Source organism: Lynx canadensis, chromosome B3, assembly GCF_007474595.2.
Source record: "Lynx canadensis isolate LIC74 chromosome B3, mLynCan4.pri.v2, whole genome shotgun sequence".
In the NCBI taxonomy this organism is placed as follows: Eukaryota; Metazoa; Chordata; class Mammalia; order Carnivora; family Felidae; genus Lynx; species Lynx canadensis.
Window position 1 is genome coordinate 71,594,582 of NC_044308.2, and position 17,640 is coordinate 71,612,221.

Consider the following 17,640-nt stretch of genomic DNA (forward strand, 5'->3'; position numbering starts at 1 on the left):
GTACGAGGATAAGGCCAGCTTCAGAAATTCAGGTGGAGGGGCGCCCGTGTGGCTCAGTTGGTTAAGCATCTGACTTCAGCTCAGGTTATGATCTCACAGCTCAGCTCACGAGTGTGAGCCCCGAGTCAGGCCGGGAGCTGGATTCTCTCTCCCTCTCTCTGTCCGTCCCTCCCTGCCCCTCCCCCCCTCACTCTCTTTCAAAAAAGAAAAGAAAAGAAATACAGGTGGATGCAACTGTGTTTTATTGAAAGAAGTTGTGAAGTGGTTAACATGGGGCACACCTCACCCCTCAAACCATGCAAGGGCAAGCCTTGGGCAGGGAAACATTTGTGTACTGGGGAGGAGCACCAACTTGAGTTACTTCCCTCAGGGCAGGGAAGGGAGAGGGGAGACGCAGGGGTCACAGTGGTGAGGGGGTGCATCTCACTGCTCCGGCCTCAGGTGGAGACCTAAATAGAATCATCAAAGTGGACTGGCACATACGGGTCCCCCTCACAGGCCACGATGATGTATTTATCTTTCTGGGTGGTCTCATATATACATCTGGGGTATCTGGAGCTACGCCTCAGGTGGCAGTCGGTGATATTCATCTTTGAGACACTCTGGTGGCAGTTGGGCTGCCCATTCTTGCAGGTGACATTTCCCTGGAGGCAGACGTCCTGGACATCTGCCAGAGGCTCATGTACAAAGGTGTTCACCGGCTTGCACTGTCCGTCTGTCATTTGCCGGCGCCTCATCATTTCGTTGCAGTAGTTGGGGCCGAAGTTGGTGGGGTTCGAGTCCACGTGCTGCCGCTGGAACTTCATGGCCCGGGATTCCTTGCCCAGAGAAGGCTGGACGTACCCCAGCGCCAGCAGCACCAGGACCAGAAGTGGGAACAAGATGCAGAACGTTTTCTGAGCCATGGTGGTCTCACTTCCCTGGGAGAGCCTAGCTAGGAAAGGGAGAGGAGAGAGAAAGCGCTGCCTGAGAAAGAGAACCCCAGCTCCTACCTGTGGCCTCTCTGGCTTACAGTCTCCCTTTGGGTCCTCCAGAAAGATATCCCTCCCTCTGCACAATTTTCCAAGTAATGACACACTCACATACACTGTTCTCCTACTAGCTAGAGAGAGGTGGTCTTCCCCTCCGGGTGGTGACATTGAAAGTGACCTCAAATCCTGCAGTCCTGTGCCTGAATACTAGGGAGTTTTAAATTTAAAATACATCTAGACCCAGAACTCAAGTGGCTCATTAGAAAATCCTTTTGAATAAACTGTGAGCTAAATTGCATCCCTGAGATACCACCAGAACATCTAGGATCATAACTGACAGAGCTCTGTTGTCCTCCAACACAAGGGAAGCAGCCCACTGCCCAACACTGGCATCACAAAGGGATGCCATTGTATTCCAAAGAGAGGTGCTTGTGTCCCCCAGCTTGGGGCAGGGGGGCTGCTGCTCTTTCTCCAGCCCCATTCATTAGTTGTCTGCAGCTCCCATGCTCCATCTGGATATTTGCCTAGCCCAAGCTTTCTCCATGCGAGCCTCACCCACCCTGATCCTTCTTCTCCAACCCTTAAGCAGAAGGAGTCCCTGAGACTGCCTCTTGGGCTACTGACCTGGGTCTCTAGCTTTGTCTTCAGGTGAGAGCAGAAGGCCAGTCTCTGCAATCCCTGGATCCCCGGGGTATGAATCTTATATAGATTACAAAGGGGCTTGGCTTCTAAGAAAAGAAGGGTGGGAGGAGCATCTTGCTTTCAGTCCAGAGGGAATCGAGGACGTTGGGAGCAAGGGGTGAGGAATCAGCCAGGCCAAACTTTTGCAGCATTGCTGGGAAGGATGAGTCTTTGCCTATAGGAACCTTCCTGTGAATCTCATGGGTCTGCTGGTTCACAAGGAGCAGCAGAGAAAGTCACCACAGCACTGGTGCCTGAACTCCAGCAAAGTCTTTGTAATCTCAGGGCCATTTTCACCAAAGAGCCCTCAGTAGTGGTTAGCAGAGGGCACATAAACGTGTGATCACCAAGCAGGAGGGAAATGAAGGTCCTCTCTCTCCCCAGGAGTCCTGGAGCGGTTGAAATTCCTTCTGTGAGGAGGGGGGGGTGAGGCATCCAGCTGGAGGCTTCTCAGGTCCAGGGGCAGGGAGGTAGTGCCCGCCTGTGACCTAGCCCAGTGTGGCCACTGCAGCCGACGTGGGTTCGGAAGGTGAGTGTGTGGGTGGTTCGCATCTACAGCGACCACTCCTGTAAGGTCAGAGTTGAGAGGAACTGAAGCTAAACCAAAACCCCAAATCCCTGTTGGAGAAAAAAAAGAGAACGCCATATTTCTTTTTATTTTATTTTATTTTTTAATTTATTTTTTTAAATTTACATCCAAGTTAGTTAGCATATAGTGCAACAATGATTTCAGGAGTAGATTCCTTAATGCCCTTTGCCCATTTAGCCCATCCCCCCTCCCACAACCCCTCCAGCAACCCTCTGTTTGTTCTCCGTATTTAAGAGTCTCGAATGTTTTGTCCCCCTCCCTGTTTTTATATTATTTTTGCTTCCCTTCCCTTATGTTCATCTGGTTTGTCTCTTAAAGTTCTCATATGAGTGAAGTCATATGATATTTGTGTTTCTCTAATTTCGCTTAGCATAATACCCTCTAGTTCCATCTACGTTGTTGCAAATGACAAGATTTCATTCTTTTTGACTGCCAATTAACATTCCATTGTGTGTGTGTGTATGTATATATATATATATATATATATACCACATCTTCTTTATCCATTTATCCATTGATGGACATTTAGGCTCCTTCCATACATTGGCTATTGTTGATAGTGCTGCTATAAACATTGGGGTGCACTTGCCCCTTCAAAACAGCACAACTGTATCCCCTGGATAAATACCTAGTAGTGCAATTGCTGGGTTGTAGGAGAACGCCATATTTCTTAACAGCAGAATTGCCTCTGCCAACCAAAAAAGAGGCAAAACTGATGAAGAACAAAGGCCTTTATGGAGGTGGGAGGTCTCAGGATTGCAATTTGGGGAGCAGATTCCAGAGTACCCTGAAAAGTGTTCTGCCTACACAGGAAGAGTGGGATTTTCAGGAGAAAGAGGGACAGGGGGGCAATTACCTAATTCAAATAAGGGAGGAGAAGGAAAAATGTGATTGGCACTAACAGACTGAGCCATGGGTATTTACACTTTGACTAACTGACTTCTTGGTGTTATCAAGCCACACTCTTCCTGATAGGCATTAATTAATTATTCTGTTTTCAGAAAGTCCACACTGCCACTTTTATGATCCAGATGCCAGGTGTCCTGCTGACTTTGTAAACAACTGCTTGTAAAACAATTACTGTGTCTGGCCCAGATCAAAAGGTCTTCTTGCCCAATTCAAAAGTTCATTAGAAAAGGAAATGGAATTTCAAGATGGATTCTGTTGTGTCTAGAAATTTTATAAAATTTCACACCTCCTAGAAAGGGACCTGTTTTTGCTAGGTGACCATTTCAATTCTTGTGGAGTGAAAAAAATAAACATACCCTCCAACGGTCTTGGTCCAAATTCTGACTTAGCATCTTACGAGTTGGGCAAGCTAGTGAACTTAATTTATTTCTCTGTTCCTCAGTTTCCTCATCTCTGAAATGGGGATGATGATATGTATGTCTTAGCTTTATTATGAGGACAAAATAAGGTAAGGTGTACAGAGGGCTTAGAAAGGTCTCTAGAAAGCATGATCAATGTTGGCTCTCGTGATTGCTCATGTAGGGTGGTGTTGAGATCCTTAAGGAGTCTGTTTCATTAACATTGTGCCAACTCTGACTTACTCCTTATAAGGGGTGAAGTAAGGGAACTGCCAGGCTTTTGCTTTACTGAAAACCTGAATTGAAAAAAGCACGAAGTTTTGAAGCCCTGGGGTGGGAGAGACAAGGGAAAGGGAGAGAAGAGAGGGACTTCTGGGAGAAGAACAGAATTCTTTAAAGGGAAACGTTTTTATTGTTTGCCACATGATATCCAAGAAATCTGTAGTAAAGTCAGCACTATTTGCTAATGCACATGAATTTGGAAGTAGCAGTAGGGCCAAGGAAGATGTGGTATGGTGTGAGTTTTCAGTTTTGTATTTCTGTAATTTGACCAACACCCCACCCTCCACCTGGGTTTTGTCTTCTCTTAATCCTTAGACAGTACTCATATCATCTGGAGTAGTGTTGGGAGGAAAACTTTTCCTAACCACTTAGGTTCATGTTGGAGAGCCTACAAATTAACTGACAAAAGACAGTTTAACAGGCAAATAGACAACATTTATCCATATGCCTGTGTAAGAGCACAAAAGTGGTTTAAAGCTAAAAAGCTAAGGATGAGGGTTTATATGCTAACTTAATAGGGAGAAGGGGGGGGGCTCTATAGGAAACAGGTGGGGTTTTGTTTTGTTTTTTCATTTTCTTTTTAATGTTTGTTTATTTGAGAGAGAGAGAGAGAGAGAGAGAGAGAGAGAGAGAGAGAGAGGAAGACTGCAAGCAGGGGGAGGGGCAGAAAGAAAGGAAGACAGAATCAGAAGCAGGCTCCAGGCTCTGAGCTGTCAGCACAGAGCCAGATGCAGAGCTCAAACCCACAAACCGTGAGATCATGACCTGAGCCGTAGTCGGTCACTTAACCAATGGAGCCACCCAGGCTCACTTTGTTTGTTTGTTTGTTTGTTGTTGTTGTTTTTAAGAGAGATAAATGAGCTTTTAGGGGAACAAGTAGGAAGTAAGATAACTTGTGATAATGTTTGTTTATGCAGGTGTGAGTGATTTGTCTTCTTTCTGGCTGTAAAACTGCCCTAGGGGCGCCTGGGTGGTGCAGTCGGTTAAGCGTCCGACTTCGGCCAGGTCACGATCTCGCGGTCTGTGAGTTCGAGCCCCGCGTCAGGCTCTGGGCTGATGGCTCGGAGCCTGGAGCCTGTTTCCGATTCTGTGTCTCCCTCTCTCTCTGCCCCTCCCCCGTTCATGCTCTGTCTCTCTCTGTCCCAAAAATAAAATAAACGTTAAAAAAAAATTAAAAAAAAAAAAAAAACTGCCCCAGAGGGGATTTACAGTGCCTTCACTCTCAGAAGACTCTGCCTTTATTCAGATAAAAGAAGCTGTGAAAAGCCTTCTTCTGCATCTTCTGAGTCTCAAATATCTTCAGTTTAAAATAATCTCCATATCGGGGCACCTAGGTGGCTCAGTCAGTTGAGCGTCTGACTTTGGCTCAGGTCATGATTTCATGGTTCATGAGTTGGAGCCCCACGTTGGGCTTTGCACTGACAACATGGACCCTGCTTCAGATTCTCTGCCTCCTTCTCTCTCTGCCCCTCCACCATTTGTGCTCCTCTCTCTCTCAAAAAATAAACATTAAAAACAAAATCTCCCTATCAACTCTGGGGATCCAAGTGGGCCATGCTAAAAAATCAAAATCAAGCAGAGTGAGTATACAGATGTAATTGGCTTTATTTGATGATCCATGAATGGGGCTGCATCCCATTGAGCAGACAGAAGCTCTGAAGAGCTGTACAAAATGGAAGACCTTTATAGGCAGAAGAAAGTGGGACAAGGAAGTTAATCTAGCAAAGAGTGGATTGTTCCAGGCATAAGTAATAGAGTAAGTCAAAATATCACGTGCTACCTAATTAAAGTACAACAAGAAGAACACAGCATCACTTCCCTGATCTTCCTATCAAAGATGCTTAACTTGAATTTAATAATGAAGAAAATCAGGCGAACCCAAATTGAAAGATATGCTACAAAACAACTGTCAAAGTCAGGAAGTCAAGAAAAACCTGAGGAATTGTCCCAGGTGGAAGGAAAGTAGAGAGACATAGCAACTAAAACAACATGTAATTCTGAACTGAAATCTTTTGCTATAAAAGACACTATTGAGGGGTGCCTTGGTGGCTCAGTTGGTTAAGCGTCTGAATTTGGCTCAGGTCATGATTTCACGGTTCGTGAATTCAAGGCTGCTTCAGATTCTCTGTCTCCCTCTCTTTCTGCCCCTCCCCTACTCTTGCTCTGTCTCTCTCAAAAATAAATAAACATTAAAAAACAATTTTTTTTAAAGACACTATTGAGGCAATTGGCAAACTTGAATGGGATCTGAGGATTAAATTGTGGTTCTGCATCAATGTTCATTTCCTGTTTGATGACTGTGGTTAAGTAGGAGAATGTCCTTGTTTGTATGCAACACACGCTAATGTATTTGGTGGGGGTGAGGGTGGCAGGAGGTGGTGGGCATCATGGTTTCAAACTGGTTTATGGCTCAATTGGCTCAAGAAAAAGAAAGCTCTTGGAATTCTACTTTCAACTTTTAGGTGAACTTGAGTTTCTTTTCAAAATGAAAAAAAAAATCTCATTAAAAAAATATATATCACAGTGGGAAAATCCAGACAGGATATTTTAGAAAGAGACAGAGGAGAGGCAGAGGGAGAGAGAAAGAATCCCTGGGAGCATGACCTGAGCTGAAATCAAGAGTCAGACACTCAATCAACTGAGCCATCCAGGCACCCTTCAGACAGAAGACTTCTAAAGTTTATTTGTTTATTTCAATAGCAAGAGAGAGAGAGAGAGAATGTGTAGGGGAGGGGTAAAGAGACAGGGAGAGAGAGAGAATCCCAAGCAGGCTTTGCACTGTCAGCACGGAGCCCAATGTGGGCTCATGAACCAGGAGATCATGACCTGAGCCGAAGTCGGACGCTTAACCAACTGAGCCACCAGGCACCCGTCAGACAGAGGACTTCTAAATCTAAGAGGACCTGAGTCAAAATTTCAAATGCAAGTATGTTGCAAAATATTCAAAACCAGAGATGAGAATGAGCACCAGAAAATCTGGAACAAGAGGGCATGAATGGGACGGTCTTAAGTGATCACCTAGGATCCTTGTAAGGACAGGGTAGGATATGATATCTGGAGTGGTCACATAGGTTGAAGGGCCAGAGGAAGTGAAAACAAAAAAGAAACAAATGGAGTCCAAAAATAATACACTAACTCCAAGAAAATTCCAAACAGAGCAATTAAAGCTCTGATTTACTGTTCGGACTTGAAATGAAATGATAATAAATAACAGTCAAGCACAGATTCACATGAAAATCAAATGAAACTAATCTCATTCCCTGCCTTGACAAGATAGAATTAAGGAATATTTGGCATCTTTACTTCAGCAAAGCATTGGATAAAGTCTTGTGACACATGGCTACCTGTCTCCCTGGTTAAGTCAGATCTTATAATGCTGTGACATGGAGCTGCTTCATCAGGCCTGTCCTGTTCATCACATTTACAGATGATTTCAACAAACATGCAGGATCTCACAACACATGGTGCAACAGACAGATGACAGAGAGAGAAAAAAACATGGATGATAGAATCAAGACCCAAAAAGCTCTTGCCAGTCGTAGTGGATTACATCCAAAAACTAAAAGATGAAATTTCACAGGTATAAATCTTCTGACTTTGGAAGCAGAAAACAAAATGCATAACTACTGGACAGAGGTGGGATGATGATGAGTTTCCCAGCAATACCTTCCTCCATGCTACGCTGCGTGCTTGCATAGTGTAGGGCTGTGCTAGGCAATATGGATACAACAGTGATTCAGACAGAATTGCTGCCCTCAGTGACCTTACAGTCCTTTGGGAGATATAAGCAAATAAACAGTAAAATAAAATGCTACGTGACAGTCCAACTCTTGGCTTTGGCTCAGGTCACGATCTCACAGTTTGTGAGTTTGAGCCCCATGTCGGGCTCCTCGCTGAGTGTGGAAACTGCTTGGGATTCTCTTTCTCTCTGCCCCTCCTGGCTCGTACACTCACGTGCATGCATGTTCTCTCTCTCTCTCTCTCTCTCAAAATAACTAAACTTTAAAATGTTTCATGGCAAAGACCACTAGTGTGAGAGATCGTATGGAGGAACACTTCGCCCTACTTTTGTAGGCTTCAGAAATGTTTCCCAGAATAAGTCACAGCTGAGTGGGGACCCAAAAGATGAGTAAGAGTAAAGTAATGTTGAGAGAGAGTTTTCCAGATAAATGAAGCAGCAAGTCAAAGATCTGTACATGAGAGAGGGCATGGCTCTTTGGGCCTTGAAAGTCCTGGTGGGCCTGTGGGGCTAATGTAGGAAGTAACAGGTATTAGGAAAGATAGTAGGGAAGGACTAGAGACAGCTACATTAGAGAACCTGAGGGAATTGATGATGGCCTGAAATAAGCTATGGGAATGAAAAACAGCAGACAGAGATGAAAGAGCCAAAATCTACGGAACTTGGTGATTGGTTGGTTCAGGGCAATGAGAGAAAGGGGACATTGACAGGGTGCCTGGCTGACTCAGTTGGTGGAGTGTGTGACTCTTGATCTCAGGGTGGTGGGTTCAAGCCCCACACTGGGTGCAGAGATTATTTTTTAAAAATCTGAGGGGCGCCTGGGTGGCTCAGTCGGTTAAGCGGCCGACTTCAGCTCAGGTCACGATCTCGCGGTCCGTGAGTTCGAGCCCTGCGTTGGGCTCTGGGCTGATGGCTCAGAGCCTGGAGCCTGCTTCCCATTCTGTGTCTCCCTCTCTCTCTGCCCCTCCCCCATTCATGCTCTGTCTCTCTCTGTCTCAAAAATAAATAAACGTTAAAAAAAATTTTTTTTAAATCTGAAAGAATGGGAAGGGAAGGGAAGGGAAGAGAAGAGAAGAGAAGAGAAGGGAAGGGAAGGGAAGGGAAGGGAAGGGAAGGGAAGAGAAGAGAAGAGAAGAGAAGAGAAGAGAAGAGAAGAGAAGAGAAGAGAAGAGAAGAGAAGAGAAGAGAAGAGAACCTGGTGAGTAGAACCCCAGATTACATTGCCCTATGTAGCAATTTAATTGTTCATTTAATACTCCCAACAACACCAAGAGATGAATGCTGTTATTATATCACTTTGCAGATGAGCAATCTCAGAGAAGTTATATAACTTGCCAGACTTGAGGCCAGAAAGTAATAGATTTGATATTCAAGCCCAGATTAACTAAAACACACTGGACTGGGCATTTATTTTCACATATCAGGTATAAGACATAAATAAGAAGTAATAATTTTTTAATTAATTTATTTATTTTGAGAGAGAGAGAGAGTGTGTGTGCACACGCATGAGCAGGGTGAGGTAGATAGAGAGTGAGAGAGAGAATCCCAAGCAGGATCTGTGTTGTCAGTGCAGAGTCCAACAGGGGGCTCGATCTCACAAACCATGAGATCATGACGTGAGCTGAAACCAAGAGTTTAATGCTTAACTGATTGAGCCACCCAGGTGCCCCAAAGTAATAGTTTTTAAAATGTCATTTTCCATTTAAATTTGAAAGTTTATGGGGGCACCTGGCTTGCTCAGTCGCCGGAGCATGTAACTCTTGATGTCAGAGTTGTGGGTTTGAGTCCCATGTTGGGTGTAGAGATTACTTTAAAAAACTGTTTTTAAGTTTTACTTTAATGATCTTCTGGATTTCAAGTTTTTGTTCATATGTGTACATAGATGTCCAAAAGTGTTGACGCTTGAATGGCAAGTCATGGCAAAGGGAACAGCAAAGTATCTTCCAGGTCCTGCTTTGTTACCAATGGAATGTCCATTAGCAGAAGAGGCACAGAAGTGCTAGGAAGTGATGACTGTAGGAATTCTGGCTTATGTGATTCATTTATAAAGATGAAGAACACAGGAGGAACACCCAGTATAATGAGAAAGATAGACTATGGGGTTTTTGAGATTATTTTCAAAGGAATGACAGACTGATAGGTGACTTCTCAATAGAGACTGTGGAAGGCAGAAAAGCAAGGAACTATTATTATGTTTAAAGTGCTGACAGGAAATCATTGCCAACTGTGATGAGAAAAACAATTTTTGAGTTGCTGCCTAGACATCTTACAGTATGACAACTGCTCAGAGTCTGGATATTTAGATAAGAACAAGTTCTTGTTCTGCTTTACCCAGGGCACCTTTTGAAATAACCACTTATAGCTGAGCTGGTGGAAAGTTAGTGGCCTCCACGCCAACCACCTTTTAAGTGATGGGTGCCTGTTACCTTGCTCTCTATCTCTTGCTTACTTGTGACCAGGGACAGAGGACCGCCCTATTCCCTGGTTCACTGTGCCATTGGCTCATCCCCCAACCTTCCCTCCCCACCGCCCCACCACTGCCTGCCCGACCCTCCATCTCACCATTTCTGGGATCTGTAAGTAAAAATCTTGTGACTTTACTTCTATTTATGTGTACTGAAACTATGCCTCCAAGCAAAATGACACTGGGCTTTTCATTCCCCAAAGTGGCAGCTGGAAGGCTGACGGAGTAACATGGCCATGTAGGTGGCTTGCACCTCCTCTTCAGCAGGTCATAATCTGCGTATTCTTAGTTTAATACATGAGCTCTGGTTTCTCAACACAACAGCCTAGAATTATTTACCCTGTCACATAACAATTAAGGTAAAATAAAACATTTGCAGACATAAAAATAAAATAAAATAAAACCTCATGGAATTTCTAACTAGTAAACCTTCACTAAAAAAATTTCAAAGCACGGATTTCAGGTTAGAGGGAAAAGCTATTCGATGGACGTCTGAAATTCAGGAAGGAATAAAAAAAAGATGATGATAAATATGTGAGCAAATATAAAAAACCTTCTCAACTGCATAAAATAATAATATCTTGTTGAATTAAATAGATAAAATCAGGGGTGCCTGGGTGGCTCAGTCGGTTGAGTGCCTGACTCCGGCTCAGGTTATGATCTCGTGGTTCGTGGGTTCGAGCCCGCGTCAGGCTCTGTGCTGACAGACCGGAGCCTGGAGCCTGCTATGGATTCTGTGTCTCCCTCTCCCTCCTTCTCTCTCCCTCTCCCCCACTCACGCTCAGTCTCTCTCTCTCTCTCTCTCTCTCTCTCTCTCTCTCTCTCTCTCTGTCTCAAAAATAAATAAACATTAAAAAAAATTTTTTTAAGATAAAATTGAAATATATGTCAGTAACATAATTTGGAAGTAATATGAATTGCCAAGTGTTCAAGAGATGACTAAAAGGTATTGATTAGACTTTTATATGTTTCGTATGCATTTTGGAATCTCTAAGGTAAATAATGAAAAGAATGGGTATGAATTCCAAACTAGCAGAGACAATAAGTGCAATGGGGATCAGTTAGGATAGGCTTGGTTGTACTCCAGTAACAAAGAAACTCAAAATTTCCCATTTCTGCTACAGGTCTATCCTGGTCCAACCAAGGGGCTCTGCTCCCTGTAGTTACTTGGGAATACAAACACACAGACTTCGTCTTGACACATACCTCATAATCACAGAGGCAGAGGAAAGACAAGCAACCCACAGGATGGTTCTTAACCCTTCTACTGTAAGGGACACATGTCATGTCTACTCACACTTCATTAACCAGAGAAAGCCTCATGGTCACATTTAAGTACAAGGGACAGAGAAATAGAATCCTTTTAGGGGAGCCAAGATGATGGAACAGCATGGAAGGTTTTTGTGTCTCTCGCGTCCATGAAATAGAGCCAGACCAACACTAGAAACTTGATCTGAGGATTAACACAACAATCTTCACAAACTGAACCACAGAATTCAGTACGTATGCAGCATGGAGAGGTCAATTTAGGGAGAAAGAAGCCACAGAGGGCAGGGAGCCGGGTTTGTGTGCGGTGAGACGACGGAGATGGGGGGAGAATACAGGAAAAGCACCCCCCAAAAAACAGCTGGAGAGAAAGTGGAAAAGTGAAAACAGCTGCAAGGACTGAACTAAAAAGGGAGAAAGGAAAGGGTTTAAATTCCATTAAGACTATCAACAGGGGGCGCACAGAGTCTGAACTCCGCAGCTTGATACCTGGCGGTGCTCTGGTGGGAAGGGTGAATCCCCAGGAGCAGAGTGGAGTCCAGGGTTCTTCAGGCCACAAGTGGAAAGGCGGTTGCCTTGCCGGGAGGACACCTGGTAGAGGCTGTGTGGGTCCCCCAAAGGTAAGGCCCCAGTGGACCCGGGAGAACAACCACATTCGCTGGTGCTGGAACAAGGTCGTTAAGGGTGAAGCCCGGTGCCAGATGTGTGTTGCGATTTTCCATAATCCTTGAAACGCTGATGCTACACTATCTTACGAACTTTTTCTGGGGTGGGCTGGCACCCGGCCACAGTCTCTGGGCATCAGTAGCAGCACTGTCCCGCAAACGTTCCTCGGTGCAGCTGGCACCTGGTCATTGCTCAGTGAGACCCTCCTGCAGAGGGGCAGAACAGGTCAAAGCCGCAGTCCCTCAGAAGTAAGGGGTGGGGAAAAACAACAGCATCTGAGACAAAACTCAAGAGGCAGATGCTGCCTGGGGCTTGGTCGCAGACTGTGTAAAAGCGTGGAGTGGATGGAAGCCGAAGACAAAGGATGGGTGCGCGATTGCTGATCGGGGAGAACAGAGTTCGATACTAAGACTGGGTGACTGGGTGACGCCATTTTAACCGCACCCGCGCATGCGCATACGCACCTACAAGCACCACAAGAATCCACCCCAAAAGCTAGGCAGCGCCATCTAGTGGAGAATGGAGCCATTACCCTATGCCCCGCCCAACTGGGCCAACCTCACTCTTTAGGAACACAAGTCTCTCCACCTGCTTAGTTTATGGACTATAAAGTGCTTCATAGTTTGACTCCTAGGGGAAGACAAAATAGCTTTAGTCATATTTCAGTCCGTTCATCGGTCCATGCATTCAATATTCTTTCTTTTTTTTCTTCCTTTTTTCTTTTTTTTCTTGTTTCTTTTCTTTTTCTTGAATACAGAAAAGAAAAAATTCATTTTTATTTTCAATTTTCACTAAAAATATTTTCTTTAATTTTTTTCTACCATATTTTTTACTTTTCTGTAAATTTTTTCAAATTCTATTTTACTTCCATCATTTAATTTTAGTCTACTTCAGTGTTTTCATTTTTTCAAATTTTCAAACAATTTCTTTTTTTCTTTCCCATTTTCTCTCTAACTATCAAGCCCCTTTCCATACCCAGACCAAAACACACCTAGTATCTAGCATCATTTATTCGATTTTGTGTGTGTGTGTGTGTGTGTGTGTTCTTAATTTTTTAATTTTAATATTTTTTAATTTTAATTTTTTTAATTTTAATTTTTTCTAACTCATTAATTCCTTTTCTCCCTTCAAAATGACGAAACAAAGGAATTCACACCAAAAGAAAGAGCAGAGAGAAACGACAGCCAAGGATATAACCAACACAGGTACAAGCAAGATGTCTGAATCAGAATTTAGAATCACGATAATAAGAATACTAGCTGGAGTCGAAAATAAATTAGAATCCCTTTCTGCGTAGATAAAAGAAGTAAAACTAGTCAGGATGAAATAAAAAATGTTGTAACTGAGCTGCAATCTCGAATGGATGTTGTGGTGGCAAGGATGACTGAGGCAGAACAGAACATCAGCGATATAGAGGACAAATTTATGGAGAAAAATGAAGCAGGAAAAAAAGAGGGAGATTAAGGCAAAAGAGCATGATTTAAGAATTAGAGAAATCAGTGACTCATTAAAAAGAAACAACATCAGAATCATAGGGGTCCCACAAGAGGAAGAGAGAGAAATAGGGGTAGAAAGGTTATGTCAGCAAATCACGGTGGAAAACTTTCCTAACCTGGGGAAGGACACAGACATCAAAATCCAGGAAGCACAGAGGACTCCCATTAGATTCAACAAAAACCGACCATCAACAAGGCATATCAGAGTCAAATTCACAAAATACTCAGGCAAGGAGAGAATCATGAAAGCAGCAAGGGGAAAAAAAGTCCTTAACCTACAAGGAAAGACAGATCAAGTTTGCAGCAGACCCATCTACAGAAACTTGGCAGGCCAGAAAGCAGTGGCAGAACATAGTTAATGCGCTGAATCAGAAAAATATGCAGCCATGAATTCTTTATCCAGCAAGGCTGTCATTCAAAATAGAAGAAGAGATAAAAAAAAGTTTCCCAGACAAACAAAAATTAAAGTAGTTTGTGACCACTAAACCAGCCCTGCAAGAAATTTTAAGGGGGACTCCCTGAGGGGAGAAAAGATGGGGAAAAAAAATAAAGACAGATCAAACTCAACACCCAAAACACAAATAATCCAGTGAAGAAATGGACAAAAGACATGAGTAGACACTTCTCCAAAGAAGACATCCAGATGGCCAACTGACACATGAAAAAGTGCTCAACATCACTCATCCTCAGGGACATACAAATCAAAACCACAATGAGATACCACCTGACACCTGTCAGGTTGGCTAACATTAACAACTCAGGCAACAACAGATGTTGGCGAGGATTCGGAGAAAGAGGATCTCTTTTGCATTGTTGGTGGCAATGCAAGCTGGTGCAGCCACTCTGTTAAACAGCATGGAGGTTCCTCAAAAAACTAAAAATAGAACTACCCTACAACCCAGCAATTGCACTACTAGGCATTTATCCAAGGGATACAGGTGTGCTGTTTTGAAGGGACACATGCACCCCATTGTTTACAGCAGCACTATCAGGAATAGCCAAAGTATGGCAAGAGCCCAAATGTCCATCGATGGATGAATGGATAAAGAAGACGTGGTATATATATACAATGGAGTACTACTCGGCAATCAAAAAGAATGAAATCTTGCCATTTGCAACTACGTGGATGGAACTGGAGAGTATTATGCTAAGCGAAATTAGTCAGAGAAAGACAAAAATCATATGACTTCACTCATATGAAGACTTTAAGAGACAAAACAGTTGAACATAAGGGAAGGGAAACAAAAATAATATAAAACCAGGGAGAGGGACAAAACATAAGAGACTCATAAATGTGGAGAACAAACAGTGGTTGCTGGAGGGGTTGTGGGAGGGGGGATGGGTAAGGGGCACTAAGGAATCTCCTCTTGAAATCATTGTTGCACTACATGCTAACTAATTTGGATGTAAATTTTAAAAAATAAAAAATAAAACAAGTTAAAAAAAAAGAGTACAGAAGACACTGAAAATACAGCGCAGAGACAGAGCATAGCCCCAGGAACAAGGCAGCGATGGGTAAAGAACAGGAGACTGTGTTCTCTGTGAGCATCTTGGAAAGGGGGACATAGGTACCAGACAAGGAAAGGGATGCAGCTGAGAAACGGGGAAGTTGACTAAGTATATGAGTAGAACAGGAACGTCCTTTCTAGCAATGGAATTTTCTCCTATGAAAGGGACTTGAGTGACTTCTCTTGTTTGCCTCAAACCTCTGCTTTAAAACAGGGTTCTAGGGGTGCCTGGGTGGCTGAGTTGGTTTAGCATCTGATTTCGGCTCAGGTCATGATCTCACAGTTCGTGGGTTTGAGCCCCGCGTCAGGCTCTATGCTGACCACTCAGAGCCTGGAGCCTGCTTCTGATTCTATGTCTCCCTCTCTCGCTGTCCCTCCCCCACTCACACTTTGTCTCTGTCTCAAAAATAAATAAACATTTTTTTAAAAACCAGGGTTCTAAGAATGTCTGCATCATCTCTGTTGTCCTCTGGATCATAGGGAAAGTTATCCAGTATAGAATGAGTCTGTGACCCATTACTGAGAGGCCTCATTTCATCAACATTGATTTATCTTCACTATACATATCAAAAGGTGATGTCAATCTCTAGGAATGTTTCTCAAGTAGTTTGACTTACATCACAACTGTAGTTTCTTTATGCACATACAACATGATATTTATTTCCATAAATTGCTTTTGAGAAACTGAATAGAACCAGTAGTGGGGTACCTAGCTGGCTCAGTCAGAGGAGCATGCGATTCTTGATCTCCAGGTCATGAGTTCAAGCCCCATGTTGGGTGGGGAGATTATTCAAATAAATGAAACTTAAAAAAAAAAAAAGAATATATCCAGTAGAATGAAGAGACCGTATGTATTAGCTGTAGCTTCACGACTGGTTTGCTGTGTTCAGGGAAGATTATTTCACCTCTCTGGATCTGTTTCATCTCTACAAAACAGACAGGCTTGATGATTGGCAAAGCAATAATAAAAGATAATTTAAATGTATAGGTATTGGAGTGTATTTGGACAGAGGTGTAGAATCAGTTACTGCAACACTGACTGGCATTTTTGGATGAGTAAGATTAATACACAAGAGTCCTACATTACTATTTTTTGGGTTTTTTTGTTTTTTGTTTTTTTTAATTTATTTTTGAGACAGAGAGAGACAGAGCATGAACAGGGGAGGGTCAGAGAGAGAGGGAGACACAGAATCTGAAACAGGCTCCAGGCTCTGAGCTGTCAGCACAGAGCCTGACACCGGGCTTGAACTCATGGACCACGATATCATGACCTGAGCCGAAGTCGGACGCCCAACCAAATGAGCCACCCAGGTGCCCCTCTGTTTTGAAGATCAGTGATATTTCAGCCTCTGTAATTTGTTTCCATATCTGTAATTAGGGATAATTAAAGTACCTTACTCAAAGATGATACAGACTGAATGTTTGTTTCCCCACCCCCACCCCCACCCCCAAATTCATCTATTAAAACCTAACTCTAAATGTGAGGGTATTTGGAGGTGGGGCCTTTGGGAGGTGATTAGGTCATGAGGGTAGAGCTCTTATGAATGGGATTAGTGCCCTTATAAGAGAAACCACATAGAGCTCCCTTACCCTTATTGTCATGTGAGGTAATAGTGAGAAACTAGTTCATAGCTACAAAACCATACGCCCCTGTTTTCCCAGGACCATCCCTATTTATGCCCACTCTCTTGGCATAATACATAATAATGTCCCTTTTCACTCTCAAAAGTGTCCCAAGTCAGGGGCGTTTGGGTGGCTCAGTCAGTTGAGGGTCTGACTCTTGATTTCAGCTCAGGTCATGATCCCAGGATCATGGGATCAAACCCTGCATAGGGCTCTGCACTGAGCATAAAGCCAGTTTAGGATTCTGTGTCTCCCTCTCTCTCTGCCCCTCCCCTCCATCTCTATCTCAAAATAAATAAATAAATGTTTTTTTAAAGTATCTCAATTCAGACGGTAAATTATACAGTCACCATATTCAAAGCACATAACAAGCCCTTAACAGAATTGTAACACTATTATTACCAGTGATGAGGAAAACAAAGGCAAGAGAAATGTAGCTTAAATTAAATCTCCCTGCAGCTTGTAGTCCACTGATAGACACCTGAAACATGCAGAGCATGACCTTCCTCATGGAACTCATGGCTGCCTTACTGCCATAATATTTGTGTTTTATTAAAGACTAAAAGTAACCTTATCTTAACAGCAGCTGGCCCCTCAAGGTCCTGACATCCTTGCTTCCAAATTCCTTAGAGACTTATGCAATCCCTAACCCCCACTAATTAAAAAGTATATAATCGGTCCCTCCTCCTCTCAGTGCAGCTCTTTCTGCCCATGGGTTCTATCCCCATGCTATAATAAAATCGCCTTTTTGCACCAAAAACATCTCAAGAATTCTTTCTTAGCCATTCGCTCATGAACCCCATTTCATAATTTCATCACGAGTACTGATATTGTTTCCTAAAGAGTCACAATTAAAAGTTCAGTTTTAATTCTGAATTAGTAGGGGTGACAATGGTTGAAGTTTTTGATTAGGCATTTTCCTATCAGGAAAATGCAGACAGATCCGGACTTGGACATCATTATGGACACACTGAGATTTACATTGGGGGAACTTGCAGCAGACAATGAGAAATTCAAAGCAATGCCTCTGAGAGAGCCTTGGGACACC

General features: G+C 43.3%; 1 protein-coding gene across 2 annotated transcripts in view; it reads right to left on the reverse strand.

Annotated features, from left to right (window-relative positions):
• Positions 1-219: 219 nt before the first annotated feature.
• LOC115516183 (ribonuclease pancreatic-like) overlaps positions 220-17,640 on the reverse strand; it is a 48,980-nt gene continuing 31,559 nt past the window's right edge. The window contains exon 8 of one of the 2 annotated variants that reach the window (XM_030318622.2): positions 220-2,270. In XM_030318622.2, coding sequence (XP_030174482.1) covers positions 450-1,139 — 690 coding nt within the window. In that variant the 5' untranslated portion in view covers positions 1,140-2,270 and the 3' untranslated portion in view covers positions 220-449. Of the gene's footprint in view, positions 2,271-11,523; positions 11,891-17,640 lie in introns of those variants that run through there. The other variant, XM_030318626.1, reaches the window with a different exon arrangement.